This window comes from Macrobrachium nipponense, chromosome 29, assembly GCF_015104395.2.
Source record: "Macrobrachium nipponense isolate FS-2020 chromosome 29, ASM1510439v2, whole genome shotgun sequence".
NCBI lineage: Eukaryota > Metazoa > Arthropoda > Malacostraca > Decapoda > Palaemonidae > Macrobrachium > Macrobrachium nipponense.
This window is the reverse complement of record NC_061092.1, coordinates 30161553-30178302: the sequence shown is the minus strand read 5'-3', so window position 1 is coordinate 30178302 and position 16750 is coordinate 30161553. Positions and strand designations below refer to the sequence as shown.

The 16750-nt window shown below is 34.2% G+C and overlaps 2 protein-coding genes across 2 annotated transcripts in view; one reads left to right on the top strand and one right to left on the bottom strand.

Annotated features, from left to right (window-relative positions):
• LOC135206220 (protein FAM98A-like) overlaps window positions 1-8185 on the top strand; it is a gene marked incomplete in the record, with an annotated part of 85545 nt that extends 77360 nt beyond the window's left edge. Inside the window, 2 exon segments of the mRNA XM_064237569.1 lie at window positions 5106-5183; window positions 5223-8185. Coding sequence (XP_064093639.1) covers window positions 5106-5183; window positions 5223-5446 — 302 coding nt within the window.
• A 2123-nt stretch (window positions 8186-10308) lies between these two features.
• LOC135206221 (polycomb group RING finger protein 3-like) lies at window positions 10309-16320 on the bottom strand. The gene is made up of 4 exons (XM_064237570.1): window positions 16168-16320; window positions 15909-16048; window positions 15028-15171; window positions 10309-14188 (listed from the first exon to the last, which is right to left on the bottom strand). The coding sequence occupies exons 1-4, from the start codon at window positions 16190-16192 to the stop codon at window positions 14063-14065; spliced, it is 435 nt and encodes a 144-aa protein (XP_064093640.1). The 5' UTR covers window positions 16193-16320; the 3' UTR covers window positions 10309-14062.
• Between the last annotated feature and the right edge of the window lie 430 nt (window positions 16321-16750).

Below are 16750 nucleotides of genomic sequence, written 5' to 3'. Positions count from 1 at the left end.
TGTTAATTCAGACATAAAGTATAGCAAGTTTAAACACCTTTAATAACATCTTGTGTTGTGAGTTCTTTTCATGTTGTAAATTTGTCTTGATTTACAGTAATATAAATTTCTTGAAAGAAGTTCATCTTTTGAATTAGCAATGTCTAATATTTCATTTGGTCTTTGAAATTAACTGTTATGACAAGGAAACAGATGTTTGTGTCACAACAAACTTACTTTTACATAACCTGCTTGTGTAGGTTAGTAAAATTGATAGGTTTGTATGAAAAAGTTTGTTATAACCCATTGATCATAAGTTTCTACATTCCTTGTGGAACTAATCATAGTCCCACCAGTCTGATATTTTAAGAAAATGCTCCCTGTCCCACTGGCTGTCCCATCCTCTATTCCACATGTACCCTCATTCTGTTGGTGTGACTGAAGCAGCCACACAGTAGCAAGGCTCTCTAAAATTGGGAGAAATTTTTATGTGTAAAGCTACGGCCTTTGTCTTAGTTCAGGACTGCATCTTTTACCAACATATACATTCATCTCAAAAGAAGCATAAATATATGTAAAACCAAACAGAAACAACTAATAGACCAGGACTAGCTAAAATATGAAAGCAGTAGGTGAGCAGCTAGATATTCAATGAAAATTACTGGAGTACAGACTTCTTCACTGTACGACGGCTGCCGGTCCTCTCTGTCTTCCTCTGGCGTTTTGTTTGTCGATTGGTACCACTGTTGTAACTCGAAATGTGTATTTATTTAACTATCTTCACTGCACGTTACGTCTCCTGGATCCCACCACTGCCACCACTTTTATGTTGTGCCCTTCTTAAAGTAGTGTGTTCGAGTGTATGTTTGCTCACCTGCTTCTTTCTTCTGAATGATTAGTTCTTCAGTCTGGTTCTATGTTCAACTTTATGCTTCTTCTTAATGTTAGTTTTGGATTAGTAATCTTAATAGGCTTAGTCTCTCAGGAGAAGTTTAAATGAGACGAACGGCAGAGTTTCTTTCTTCACTGTTGCAAAGAATACAAGTTACAACTACAAAGTTTATAAAGTGAGACATTGGTTTGGACCACCAGCATAGTTCTTGCTTCTTCACTGTACGACAGTTGCCGCTCCTCTCTGTCTTCTTCTGGCGTTCTGAAATTCAGCCACCCTGGGTTTGAATTCAGCCCAACCTTCTAAACCGGTGTAGGTTCTAGTTCTCCGCCCAACTGGATTCTTGATTCATGGGACAGATATTTCCCTTATCTTTCCCCATCCCCTTTTAGGTGGGGTTAACATGTTAATTCCTCCTCTTCCAGGCAGAGTCAATAATTTAACATGCTAATACCTTCCTCCTGGAGGCGGAGCTGCATTCTTGATAGTAACTGAGTAAGTCTGGTGCGAGGTCACAGGTCAAATATTTTATGACGGTCGTAAGATTTTAATTGCGATGTTATGGTTCAACTTCCTGACACTAAGGTTTTGTTACATCTAGGCTTGTTGATCAAATTCTGACTCGCACCAAAGCTCAATTCTCTCTCTCTCTTTCTCTTTCTCGTTATTTTCACTGTACTTTGGTTATTCTCTCTTCTTTGTTTTTATGCTACTCTATCTACTATTATTTCTTATAGTTATCATTATATCATATATACCTATATATCTTATATATTTGGCAATGTGTGTATGTATGTATGTATGTATGATTGGTATGGGCGCCCGGGCCGTCAGTCTGACAGGACTGAGATTCGGAACGGAAATGGGTTCCCACCCCGGGAAGGTCGAGACCTACGTTTGGGAGCCCGGGCTCCCAAAATTTCTACTCCCTCCCCCCTCCAAAGGGTGAGAAACAGAGCTGGTTCTGCCCGTGAAACGGGGCTGGCTATGCCCGTAGACTTAGTTACCTAAGAGAAAGGAGCGAGAGGGGAAGGAAGAGAGTTGAGGGGGTGTTAGGTAGGAGAAAGATGGAAAAAGTGAGAGTGGGAGAGAGAGACAGACAGACAGAGAAGAGTGGTTGTTTGGAAACAGAGAGACAGAGAGTTGGTATTAGTGAGAAGAAGAGTGAAAGAGACTGTGATGTTTGCAGACAGAAAGAGAGTCAGAGAAAGGAGCTTTCTCTTTTCTTTCTTTTCCATTTCAGTTTCAAGCGCCTTCAGTTCCCAGTCAGGTTGGCTTTTGCCATGACTATCAGTAAAGCCCAGGGACAGTCTCTGAGTGGCTGGCATCAACTTGGAGCAACCTTGCTTTTCTCACGGGCAGTTTTATGTAGCGTGCTCAAGAGTGGGCTCTCTGGAACGCCTGTTCATTTTGTCACCGGAGGGAAAAACATAGAACATAGTCTACCAAAAGGCTCTCTGCATTTTCAAGGATGTTTGTTTTGTCAGTTTTGCATTCCTCACAATTCGGGTCGTGGCACTGTATTCAATTGTGGCTTGATTTATCTATTTTCTTTTCATAAACTATACTCTGGGTTTCACAGACCAATCTAGCTGGGACCCACCTGTATATATATATATATATATATTATATATATAATAATATATATAAGACTATTAATATTATAAATATATAGGAAAAGCTTGACTGATTTATATGAAGTAATGAAAATAGTATCAGATTACCGTACATTGTTTACCACTTTTTTTTGTATACTAGGTGGTGGTGTTGGTGGAGGTGGTGGTAGAGGACAGGATGGTTATCAAGGTTTGTTAACTAACAAACTCTGGTGTAATACTTGTGAAGTGGACCTTTTTTTAGGGGTGGAGGACATATTTTACTGAATGCTTGTGTGTCAAGTTTATTTTTAAGTTTGAAAACATGACTTTTTAATTTTTGTTTTTGCTAACATTAAAGTGTGAAATGAAATTAACACCATTTCTTGTCATGCTTGCTTTGTTTTTCCTGGGAAAGAATTTTATGATATTCTGTTTAGAATTACTTTTCAAGATATTTTTCTCTATGTATGTACTTTGGTGTAACATGGATGGACACCAGGGCTAACAAAACCTGCAAAATTTTTATACATTTCCATTTAATCATAATCAGTTTTAATTGCCAGGTAATTTGCAAACTAACACCAATTGATTTTCAGTTATTCGTAAAGTATTAAGCACAATTTTCCCCCTCATAATGGTTTCATGCTCTCATAATGGCTTCATAATCATGACGAGTTTGATTTTATCATTTTCAGCTACCATTAGAATTTTTCATTATTTATTAGTAAGTTAGGAAATTTAGACAGGATATGGAGACAGGAATACTACTAAGAGAGAAACTACGTCGAATAGCATTAATTGGTAAATATATTCCCTATGGACGGCTTCACTTCTCATATGTCCAAGTTCTAGTTTGGGAGATGACATTATTTACTGTTTGCTGACCTCATTTAAAATTATGTAGACTTTTGCATAACTTTAGTGTTTCTAGACTGTATTTTCAGGAAAGCTGTCTATACATTGGTCATTTTCACTTTGCCTTTTAATGTTTCATTACCACAAAAGCTTGTTTAGTTGGGTGTTAACTATCCTTTAGTTTTCTCAGTGTTGAGTTTTTCTTTGTTTTCATAAAGCCATGTTTCATGATGATTACTCAGGATTACTGTAAATTCTTCCCTTCCTTCTCACCTCTTATGTATAGGATTAGGTGTAGGGGAGGTAGTTACTTGTTCTTTAGCACTAATTCAGTCCTGAAGTGTAGCAAGTTTAAACACACTGTATTAATAACATTTGTGTTGCGAGTTCTTTTCATCTTGTAATTTTTTTATTTACAGTAATATAAATTTCTAAATAGAAGTTCTTTTAAATTAGCAGTGTGTGATGTTTCATTTTCCTTGTTCTTTGAAATTAACTTGTATGACAAGGAAACATATTTGCATCAAAACAAACACTTCTTTGTGCATAACCTACTTTTGCGGGCTAAGTAAAATTGGTAGATTTGTATGAAAAGCTTGATTTGTTCTATATAACCTGTTTATCATTGGTTGCTGCATTCCTTGTAACCTAATCCTTGTCTCACCAACTTGATATTTTAAGAAAATGCTCTGTTCCCCATTTCTGCATTTAGCCTCATTTTGTGGCTTCACAACATAGGATGGCTGTCTTAAATTGGGAGAAATTGCTTTGTGGAAAGCTCCAGCCTGTTTCAATTCAAGCCTGCAACTCGACCAATGAATATATTAATCACAAAAGAAGCTGATATATATATATATATATATATATATATATATTTTATTTATTTATTATATGTGTGTGTGTATAAGACTAACCAGAAACAATTAATAGAGCCAGGACTAGCTAAAATATGAAAACAGTAAGTGAGCAGCTAGATGTTCAATGAAAATTACCATATTTACAGATTGCCAGCAGGCATAGGAACTTAAATGTTCAGGCTAGCATATACTTTTAAGGAAAAATAGAATGAAAATGTCAGAAAATCCAAATAGAATGAAAATGTCAGAAAATCCAACACCTAACAAGATGAAAGCCTGACAAGGTTGTTGAGTTAAAGATAGAGTGATGTTAGTGAGCCATGGTCGTTTTAATGAACTTTTATAAAAAAAATTTGAGAGCAAGACTGCATAATGTTTAACAACGTCTGTGAAGAAGAATGATAATTTTTCACCACTTCGGTACTCTGGGACCCAGATGCATACTCAGAAGATAGATAGGGACATTTTCTGGAATGTCAGGAGTCAAGTGCTCTGGAGATGAAGCAAACATAAAGTAATGGTTATGAGATGAAATGCTACACTTTTTTTTTTTATGGAAAAAGACTTTAGCAAAACTTTTCAGGCATTTCAAAATTTTATCTTGTAGTATTGATATTTCCTCATTAGAATGCTAATTGTGATTTTTTTTTTCCACTCTGGGTTATCACAGTTTTTCATTACTCTTCTACAATTTTAGTACAGTTTTATATAATGGATTCAGAGTGAGATAAGTTATATAAGCTTTATAAGCTATATTTTCATTCATGAGTAATTGGGACAAGTTTTCCTCGGTATGAAAGTAGGTTGGACATAAATTCCTGAGTGTGATGATCATATATACTCAATATTTTCACAGTTGATGTTTCACATTAAGTAGAAATGTGTAATTAGCTCAGTGTTTTGAGATTTCTACTTTTGTTTCAGGACACGGAGGAGGTCGTGGAGGCTTCTCATCAGGCCATGTGCAGGGCGGATGGAACCAGGGTGGTGGCAGAGGTGGAGGTAGGGGTGGTGGGGGAGGAGGATATGACAATAGGGGAGGGGGATATGATAATAGAGGCGGTGGGGGATATGACAACCGTGGAGGAGGTGGACATGATAATCGCGGAGGTGGTTATGATAACCGCAACTATAATCGAGGTGGTGGCGGGTATGATAACAGAGGTTATGACAATAGAGGTTATGATAACAGGAGTGGCCATGGTGGTGGAGGTTGGGGAGGTGGTAGAGGTAGAGGAGGAAGAGGAGGGGGTCATAGGTATTAAATCAGGAGTAACTTAGAGAACTCATGGACTGTATGCACAGTACTCCAGTGTGGAAGTTACCATTATTGCTGTTTGACTTTTTCTGATATTTTTATTTGTGTTTTGAAAGATCGTTACTTGACATGTGTCAGACCTGAAAACTTTTGTGTGTGTTTTCCTGCATACTTTCCAAAATTCCAAGTGGTATTTAGCGATTAAGTTGCTTCAAAATGAGTTGAGCAGTATGTTTGTAATACATCTTGATACCTCATTGAAGAGTCCCTTAACTTTATTTCAACACCATTTGCTCAGCACTGCATGCTATGCAATTTCAACTTGTCTTAGTTTCTTTATGTAATTTGAACTCAAAGCACCTAATACTGGAATTTTCAAAGTACATGTAGTAACAGATTTCCATTCTGTGTAGTTAAGTGTCATATTTTATTTTTTCTGCCAAGACAAGTACTTTAAATGCCAAGTCTAGGGAAATAAAGGGAGGTCACAACTGTCTTAATTTTGCAGATTTTTTAGCTGTTTTATAAGGGAATTTTCATCTACATGCTCATAGAGAGGGGTTACTGATACACTATTCAACAATTTTGTTTTTTTACAGCTTTCAGTTATGCACATGCATTTAAGTTGTAATTCTTTTCACAGCTTTGTATGCCAAAATACTTTTTCATATCCAGAGGAATAATACAATGCAGCCCTGAAATTGTTCACTCATTCTCATTCATCACAAAGCTTTCATTTTATAACTTGTTGGAAACATCTTGCGCATTCTTAACATAAAGATTGCTGAGCAGCTATGTATTAAAAGTAAGCAATCCAAAGCTACACTTAGTATTTATTAACTTATTTTATTTTTCTTATGTACTTGGTTGTAACAGTGAAACAGATTGTTTGTGATCCAAATTCTTGATACTATGGATGCCTGTCGTATGTTCTTGGAGGCCTGGCTTTATCCCGAAAGGAAACTACTAGTTGTACCCTTTATGATAGTGCATACTCATGTTTATCCTGGGAATTAAGCTTTGTGTATATCATACTACAGTATAGTATTGTTTAATATTTAAACATTTAAAAAACCAATACCCTTTGATATAATCAACATCTTAACCTTTGCATTGCTGGCTGTTTGGAAGACTAGGTAGACTAATTAATATATCATTGTACGTATTAGGAGACAAATAGTGAAAGTCTCCTTGGTAAACAGGCTTTATGCTGTGTTCATGGCTGAGATATTATTTTGTAATGCATTTTTTCCATCACAAGTTGTACTGAAAGGTTTTACTGATTGCTATTGAAAGAAGCTTGGAATATAGATTTCCTTCAACTTTTGTCTGAAGGTCTTTTATTATACTGTACTTGTCTTTGCAAGTTTGACGACCACACGTTTCTTTTGGACAGTAAAGTTGTGTAGGTCCTGAGATGAAAGCAGTATTTTGAAATGTATACAAAAGTAATTGAGAATACATATGGTAATTTATACTACTATTGTTCCAAAAGTACATGAATTTGGAATGAAATTGAGCTGGAGATGTTCTATAGGTCATTGCTGAATTTTGACATCTAATATGTAAATCAAAAGTCTATACCGTAATAATTGTGTGTAACCACTTAAGGTTCAAAACTAAATAATATCATTAGGTTGTATAATTTGTCATCTTAGAATATAGAATTTGTGAATTTTGATATTTCAAAAGTGAATCAGCATTGACTGTGTTATTCATCAGTTTTTATTTTTTTCCTAGAAACACAGTGTTTTGAACATTGTGTAGCTTTTCGGAAGAAGACCAAACCTAATTGAAGTAGTACATATTAGGATTTGTGCAAATTTCTTATGTAAATTTTTTTTTCTTTAATTTTCTTGAGACACAGTATAAATAACACATATGCACATGTAGTTTTTGCATGGAGCACAGTAGAAATGTTACTTTGCTTATACATATCAATCCATGTGACAATTTCATAGATACTGTTAAATTCTTCAAGTTAAAGATTGGAATTATTGGGCTGAGCAAAGAAATAATATACTAAAATGTGAATTAAGAGAAATTATTGGCTAGTTGATCAGAGTAGTTTTTGTTTTTGAAACTTTCATATAATTCCTCATGATCAACTGGAGTTTTTTAATTTGTTTTCTTTTGCTTTTAGAATATTCCAGTACAGTACTAAATTTTTATGATCAAGATTCTATATAGAAGAATTATTAATTTACAACAGATGTGTTGTGTAAATTGAAGAGAAACTTTAGATTCACCTTTTTATGGATAGAGAGGTTTTGAACAAAAGGTCTATAGAAAAAAAAGCCTATTCTGTGCCATCACATGTAGTGTGTCTAGATTTTTCTGCATGTGTATATAGATTTTTCTGCATGTATCTTTTTTTTTTTTTTTTTAGTCATTTATAAGGATTTTCTAAGCAGAGGTAACCTGAATAGTTTGTATAAACCAGTTATTTAAAGAGGAATGGTTTTTGTTAGAGTTAATGCCGAATTGAAGTAGCATAATCATTGGCCATGTACAGTTAAGTGAACTGTGAAGAGCAAGATAGACAAGGGAAGTGAGCAACTATTGAGGAAACTACTTGTGTATGATTTATTTTAGTAATTGTATGTGTAGTGATAATAACTACTATCTTCATCACTTAATGAAAGAAAAGCCTGGTAATAGACAATAATGGCTAATGGTTCTTGAAACAGTTATTTTACATCCTAGGTAGCTGAAGTATACCAAATACAGTTTATGGTGTAAATAATGCCTTTCTCTACTTCCTTAATGAATAAAATACAGTACATGCTGATATGTAATTTGCCCTCTAAAATGGTAAGGTGCCATTAAGGTTTGGGTCTGTATTGTTTGGATAATTTGACCTCCACAACATTGAAGCACCATATTATCCATTTATATTGCATAAGTTTCATTTATTATTTCTCATACACATGTTCCTTCCTTGAACATTCATAGATTGTACTAATTAAATTTATAGAGTTTAGCTAAGGTTATCCTCATCAGTCTCATTTACTGTTAATTTTGAAGATGCTATGGTATGGTACTAAAAACTTGTACAAGAAAATTGCCCTAATACAGTAATATCAAATGAGAACCAAAAAATAAACTTGCATAAAGCAATAGGGTATGCTATAAGTAAGAAGTTACTTTATACAGTATAGGGTAAATGACAGTCATTTACACTGGTGACTAATGTAAACATGAAGGGAAATTGACTCCATAAGTTAATGAATTCAGAAATACTAATATAAAACCGACTTTGGTTCAATAGCAGGTGTATAAATTTCAAAACAGGTGCTTGAGATTGATTCCTAACGAATCTGATCCTTATCGGAACAGCCAAACAAGCGCTGTAGTCTACATCTTTAATGTCAATGGAAAGTTTCAGCGTTAACATACTAAGCTATTTTATGTTTTGGTGTTTTGCTTCTTAGGTCAAAAATGGCTTAGTGTGTTAAAGCTGGAATGTCCCACTAAATTGAAAGACTATAGTGCTTGCTTGTGGTTGGTTTGGTGTTTGCTTCTCACCTCGGTGGTCGCAGGTTCGATTCTCGGCCATTCCATTGAGTAGTGAGAGATGTGTATTTCTGGTGATAGAAGTTCACTCTCGACATGGTTCGGAAGTCACGTAAAGCCGTTGGTTCCGTTGCTGAATAACCACTGGTTCCATGCAACGTAAAAACACCATACATACATATATATACTGATGTCTATATTTGATGCTAATGCTGATAACAAATTGCCTGCATACATTAGAATCTCAAAATGTTGGTTTACGTTAAGTATTTAACTGTAATTTTTGTTTACTCTTAGTGGCATTTAAAACAACTGCTACAATCCCATTCATTTTATATTGCCATATATAATGGGACTCTGTATCAGAGGGCCCACTGACCCTTTTCATGGATGCTTGTGAAGCATCTCTCTCCTCTCTCCATTCATTTGTATAATTGTTTATTAGGATATTTCTTCTAATTTCCCTGTAATTCATCTTTCATGCCGTCAATGGTTTCCCTGCCTCAGCTTTTTGCCTAGTCCTATGATAGCTTTTTTGGCCTGGGATTTAGCTGTATCAGAAAGTTGAACAACGTACAAAAACTCTCTTTCAAATCTAATTTTTTTGCAGTATTTTGCAACCAGTTGTTGTTGTTGTTATTATTAATAGGGCTTAGTTTTTCCAGACCTCCGAGTCTTAGGTTGACTCTTCTCGGGCTGGTTCTCAGGGATTAATCCTGAGAAGAAAAATTATTTCAGAAACTAGTTGTATTTAAAAAAATTTAAAGTTGTTAATTGAAAAATCTTTGCTTTCAGCAAGAATATTTTTCATTTTTGAATTCCATAGATAAATTGATCTTTGTTGGGTCCAGTTTGGGCGTTCAATAAGTAAATGTTGCACTGTCGTGGGTGTCTGACATCTATTGCATTTCATTGTGTCAGCATGCAGTGTTGACAAAGTGACCATGCGAGAATCTTGTCTCCCCTGTACGGAGCCTTGTTAGGAGTACCTCTTTTGATCTTTCTTTTTGTGAAGATGTCTTCCATGCATACACTTCAGTTTTTATAGTTTTAAGCTTATTTGTGGTTGGTACTATTAAGGACCATTCTCTTTTCCAATCTTTGGTTTGACAGATATTGCAACCAGTGGGGTTTTGGCAAATTTTGCTACATGCTTTAATCATGTATAGATACTTTCAATTAATGGTCAAAATGACAACAAATATGCTGCCTACCACCCAATTTCTAGAACAAAGTACAGGTATTGGATATGTACTTGTCTTGAAAATATAACCTGATCACTGCAACTTGTCAGTTTGGAAAATAACCTAAACTTTCTACAATTGTCAAAAACTAAATGGATAATGAGATTGATTAGCTTGTCTTTATTTTTAATGGTCTGGAAGTTTTAACACTCATGGTAGCCAGCTAACATGTTGAAATGCAATCCAAGTGGTCTTTTGATAAATAAAAATGGTACACTGCTTATGGATGTTTGGATGTTAGAAGTAAACTGATACAATTTAAGGTACTTGAGATCTAAAACAAGCTTAATTGCTAAAAGCCTTTCATATTCCTCGTAGTACTCTGACAGGAACGATATGTCAAATATTGCTAACGGCATTTCTCACTACATACGAAAAAAAATTCTGACCACCAACTTATACTGGAATCCTCATCTTTTCCTTTAATTCAGAAGTGATTCACAAGTAGTTTAGGAGGCCACCAGAAAATAAAATACTGTACAATCAAATTTTCAATAAAAAGAAAGTATTAAAATTTGACTAGCCTGAACTTGTTCCAAGAGTGCTTCAAAAAATTTCCACCACGTACCACTCAATTTTTGAACCACTAACCAACTGGCTTGCTGGTAGCCCTTGTACCATATACCCCCCAAACCCTAAGAACTGGCATTAGTCTTAATATATACATATGATGATTTCCTTAAATATATATATGTAAACATGAAAACTAGGTACATTACAAATACCTCGGTAGAAAATATGGTAAATGAAAGTGCAACTTTTATACAAATGACAATGAGAATGTCCATATGAATTACAGTATGTGATACATGTTATAAATTAGCTCATTTTGGTGTCTGAAAATTTTCTTTCTAAATATATATACTATATGTATATACCTTTTCACTTTGCATAAGCTTGCCATTACATATGATGTGATGTTAGACAAGTAGTATAAGTGGGAAAAAGTAAGAGGCATAACCATTTATGGGCCAGCCTGCAGTTTGCAAGAAAGTTAAGATTTGTATTAAAAAAAAAAAAAAAAAAAAACTTAATTCTTTCACTTAGTCACCACAGTTACCTACATATTCCTCCTAACTAAAATAGCAGTAGTACAGGTATTCACTCTTACTTTTACTTTCCTCACCTTTCAACTTACAAAACCAAAAATTTTTATAAAAAGCAGCCATTTCCTTTATTACATTCAATCCTTAATCTAACCACAAAAGAAGTTGCACCACTAGTTTGATCAAGAAAAGGTGAGAGGGTGAAGGGTAGAAAAAAATTTGAGCTACTACCAAACCAAATTTGTGCACTGCGTGATATCCAAGGTAGCAAAGACACTCATAATGCAAGTATATGGCACCTCAGCCCTGGAAGGCTATTTGCCCAGGGGGGAACTTCGCCAAGTCTTACTTATTGGACTATCTTGACTACTACCATGTTAGATTTTGTAAGTAAATAGAGGTTTGCACACAATACACAGACATCTGCTGATAATCTTGTTACTACTGCTTTATGCAAGGATTTACACTTTACAATCTTATTAGCAACATGCATCAGCAAATGCGCCTGTCATCACAATAATAAACAAAACTTTAACATTACTCATGGATACATTACCCACATTAACTGATGACACAGGTACCAAGTATTAGAATTTTTGCACAGTTTAATATAAAATAATCATGCTTTGAACTTTGTAGACTTACAGCATAAAAATAACATGAGATTAGTTTCTCATGATGTCGGAAATAATTTTCTGATAATCTGATCACTTGAAATATCTTGTCTTAAAAAATTATTCCTAATTGCAGCACATTGCAGCTCAATAAACAATACTTCTGTTGGTAAACACATTTTCATATGAAATGCCTGATGACAAAATAGCACATTCCATTCAGAAAAATAATAATAAAACTCTCTAACACCCAAACAAAATTTAACATACAAAAACCTAACCCTTGAAGGTGTTTACCATACACAGTAATCTATTAGCGACAACCAGTATTTCTCTGTAACATATGCCTACAGTAAATATGGACCAATAAATATGTAGTAAGGAAAAGCACCAACAAAATTATAATTATAATTACTACACAATTACAGGAGCATATGTAATTGAAATTTTCTATCATAAGGGGGTTCCAATATAGAATGTACAAGATTACAGTGAGATCAAGCTTTGTACCCCAATATATTTCAGTAATATTTACATTTACAAAAAATTCATATCGGTTAACTAATCAATATGTCCTTTACATCAAATAATTGTTGCGCAGGCAATCGCTGACAACCTAAGACAGCAAAACAAACGTTCTTACATCATAAGGCTAAATAAAATTCAAAATGTCCTGAAGTTATACATAACATACTTGAACCGCTCAAAGTTTTGGATCTTCTATGCCTTCTTTTTTACCAACTGCAAGTGCATGGACATAATATTAAACCTATTAATGACTTGCTTACTCTAGATTGTTTGGTATATGTCTGAAAAAAAGACATGTACCAAACAATCTAGAGTATTTGTAAGTGTTTCATTAAATCTTTAAAATACCAATATGCAAAGTTTCTATCCATATTTAAGAAAAATGCAACGTAAGCATAATGAGAAATTCAACTGAAAACTATATATGCCGAGTATTAGGAAAAAAGTAAAAATATTTTATTTTCCATCCACAAACCATTTAAGTTGACATATATGAAAAACATTATCAATTCACGTAAAAAGTTGTAGTAACTGACAACTACAAAAACATAAACTGTAATTAAAAACATTTTTTTTCCCTGCAAACATATTACTACGGTACTTCTTATGAGCCCTGAATCTTGAAAACCACGAATATGGGCAAATTTTAATCATAAGTTTGTTGTAAAACAAAATATATAAGTAACCTTTTACCCTAAATCTGGATCTGAATGACAGAGTAAGCCAGTTTCTCACCACACCATCTCCTTCATAGAGAAGGCTAGTGGTATAGAAAACCCAATGATCTTTTTTAATCCTAGCCTCTTGGGAACTGACAAAGAATATGGGCAGATATAGCATACCGCTTCTTGAAAAAACTAACAGAATTCCACAATTTGAATAAACCCACCAAAATGAGAAAGACTGGAACTGCTGAGATCAGAGTGATACCATGGCTAATGTTACAAGGCCACACAAAAAGAAGAGGAGCCCCTCCTTCATCTCCAAGAAAGACTGTCTTCAATAGTACCCACAAAACTGGGCTACCTGAGAGTTCTACTTTAGTGAGAAGAAAGAGAATTTAAGCAAGTATGGGAGAGCAGCAGACAAATCAAACTGTCCTTGCTTTGATTCTATAGGTGAGAAAATGCATGCTCTCCAGATAAGAAGCAATATCATAAAAAAAAAAATTCATATAAAACTAATAAAAGGGATAAAGCTACTAATTTACATCAAAACCAAAACTTGAATGACAAAATCTCTCCAAAAGGAGTCTGTGGTGACTCAAACCCAAAAACTAACCTTCAAAAACTTCGAAAAAACATGTTGCCACCTCTTACAGTTATCGAACTATCCAAAGATCATGTTAACAGTACTGGTTTTTCAAGTTTTGTTTAGAATCATTTGCAGAAAATGCCAATACAAAATATGAACAACCAATTTCATCAAATAAAATAACATTTATTTGTACAAGTATATAACACAGTTTTTAATAATGAAGTAAGTACAATAGCTCAAAAAAAGAAGAACAAATTCCCGAATATCGAATATAGCACAGAACAATCTTTAAGAATGCAAAATGAATTCCAAAACAAACCTCTGAGTAATCCCATATCCTAAATTTTTTTTCGTTTCACGAACTCAATGTTTTGATTGAACTACTGTACTGTCTTCAGTATGTTCACCAGCTTGAAGATTAAATATCAATCCTTGGTCTGTAACACAACTTTAAAGGTGGACTGCGGAATCTCCAACGAGTGACCTGAACAAACTTAAGTGTGTGATCTTTTCCAAGCATTTCATCGTTGCACATGATGTCAATCTGGGGAACAAGATACAATTACCTTGACATTAAATAAACTGAATGGATTTATTTCATTTTCAAAAAGATACAAAAGTTTGTACTGTATAAAGCAGATAATTCTTATAAACTCTATAACCATTTTAAATTTATATGATGGTATAAGTAAAAAATATCATACAAGCTTTTCCATTATAAAAATATCTCTTCACTTATGTTCAGCACTAAAAAAAAAAAAAAGAACAGAATTAACTCATTATTGTTATCACCATTATTGTACATAATTCACCTACATCATTGAGTCGTGATTCTGACTTTTTCATAGCTCTGACTTGAAGGGTTTGTTCTTAATAAACTGATCTGATTTTGTTTTATTTAGAAAATTACAACCCATAAAAAATGAGTGTTGCACATTGCAAAACATTTTTTTTTATTTTATTTTTTTTTTTTTTATTTTGGCATATTTCTATGGCAGACTACAAGTGTTTATCTGCAAACAACCAATCTTTTTCATTTTCATTCTTGTTGCTTTCCTTTTTCTGTAGGACAAATCACCACTATGAAACAAGCATTATTTGATAGGAGGCTGCAGGCTGATAAGACCATTAATTTTTTAAATATACGTAATTTTTTAAATATACGTACAAATAGTATGCTTATGGGAAGTTCACAGTCTCTTCATAAACAATGAAATAAAAAGTTTTTAGCTGACCCAACCATCAAGAGCTAGTAACAACATAACTTTACAACTTTACTGCGTGAGATAAATGTTATTGTGCTACTGACTTCCAAGGCCAAGAATTATATTACCAATTACTAAATAAAAATTTATTTTTCTTATTTCAAAGTTCAAAACTTACCTCTCGATATTTCTGTGGCCCTTCAAGCACCTTGAGAGCCAAAAATTTCTTTAGATGCGTTATGGTTGCCTGAGCAGAGCATCGAATAAATCGTCGTTTCAATGGAGCTAAAGTTGGGTACTTGCACTCAAGGCAAATGTTAACCTGATGAAAAATAAAAGTGTAAACATCGACAAGATAATAAAAGACCCATTCTTCACAGTCATTTCCCATGCTCTGAAAGCTACCCTATCAAAACCTTCCTAGTTCACTTAGGTATTTTGCAAATCAATATGATTTCCAAGGATGAATCTGTATTTAGACAGTACATCCATGTTATGCACTTGTGTAATTCAAGCTAAAACTGCCTCTGAAAATACATAAAGCAAAACTAGATGGAATAAAACTGATTTTGCTTCATTATTGAAAATACAGAGAAAAAATTTCAGAGTCAAAATGGTGTACAACCATCCTCAGCAACATTTTTACATCAGATTTTACCTCAGCTTGATTGAACATATAGGGACTTCACTCTCAGTTTTTCCAACTGTGATATTCTGTATGAATTCCTATCTGGTCCAAGTCTTCATCTCAGACTTCTCCATAACTTAGTCAATAGTAAGCAAAGCTTACATAATTATTACCAGCAGTAATTTTGGAAGTACATGGTTCTTTCTTTGGGAAATGCAAAAACTATTTTATTCCACGATTAAATATTTTCTTAATTTTACAAACTAATGGGTCTCCAAACTTAGAAACTATTAAATTAATGCACTGGGATTCATAAACTTTAAGTTTGCATTTTACCATGTACATATTTCTGACTTTGCAAGATCTTTGTTTTATACTAGCTAACCTTGGCATAAGTTGAAAATCAGCTGCTAAATTACAAGACATCTCACCTGTTCATCAAGTCTGTGGTAATCTGTATCATTAATAACTTTATCATCCTGCTGAAGATCCTCTTCATTTGCTTGTGGCAAGTCCTTAGGACACACTTCCCCTCTAGCTCGATAAAATTCTCTTTCACGTTTCAATTCATCTGTAAAGTTTATAAGGATTCAACTGTCATCCAAACAATTCAATCAATTAACTTTTTAAGCAAAGCTACTGTTATTATATACATACATTAAACATGCCGCAGTGTTAATTTCTACTCACTGTTACTGTGAGCTGTGAAGACCATCCATTACTAAGTTGTACAGTATCATAACCTCTTCCACATCTGTCATTAACCAGAAGCCACTTTCATTTTTGCTCGATGGACAAAAAACATATGGGCCATTTTTAATTAAAATGTTATTGTTATGATACAATAAAGTTTGTTCATACTTACCTGGCAGATATATATATAGCTGTATTCTCCGACGTCCGACAGAATTTTCAAACTCCCCGGCACACGCAGTGGGCGGCCAGGTGGTTAGTACCCATTCCCGCCGCTGGGAGGCGGATATCAGGAATCATTCCCATTTTCTATTCAGATTTTTCATACCACTGTCCCCTGAGGGGAGGTGGGTGGGTACTTTAATTATATATATCTGCCAGGTAAGTATGAACAAACTTTATTGTATCATAACAATAACATTTTGTTCATGAAACTTACCTGTCAGATATATAATTATAGCTGAATCCCACCATTGGAGGTGGGGAATGGGACAGAATAGAAGGATTTAGGAAACACCTCAAGTGCAGATGATTGGACATCTTGATTCCTTACCTGTTAGCATAGCTGACTTCTTGATTA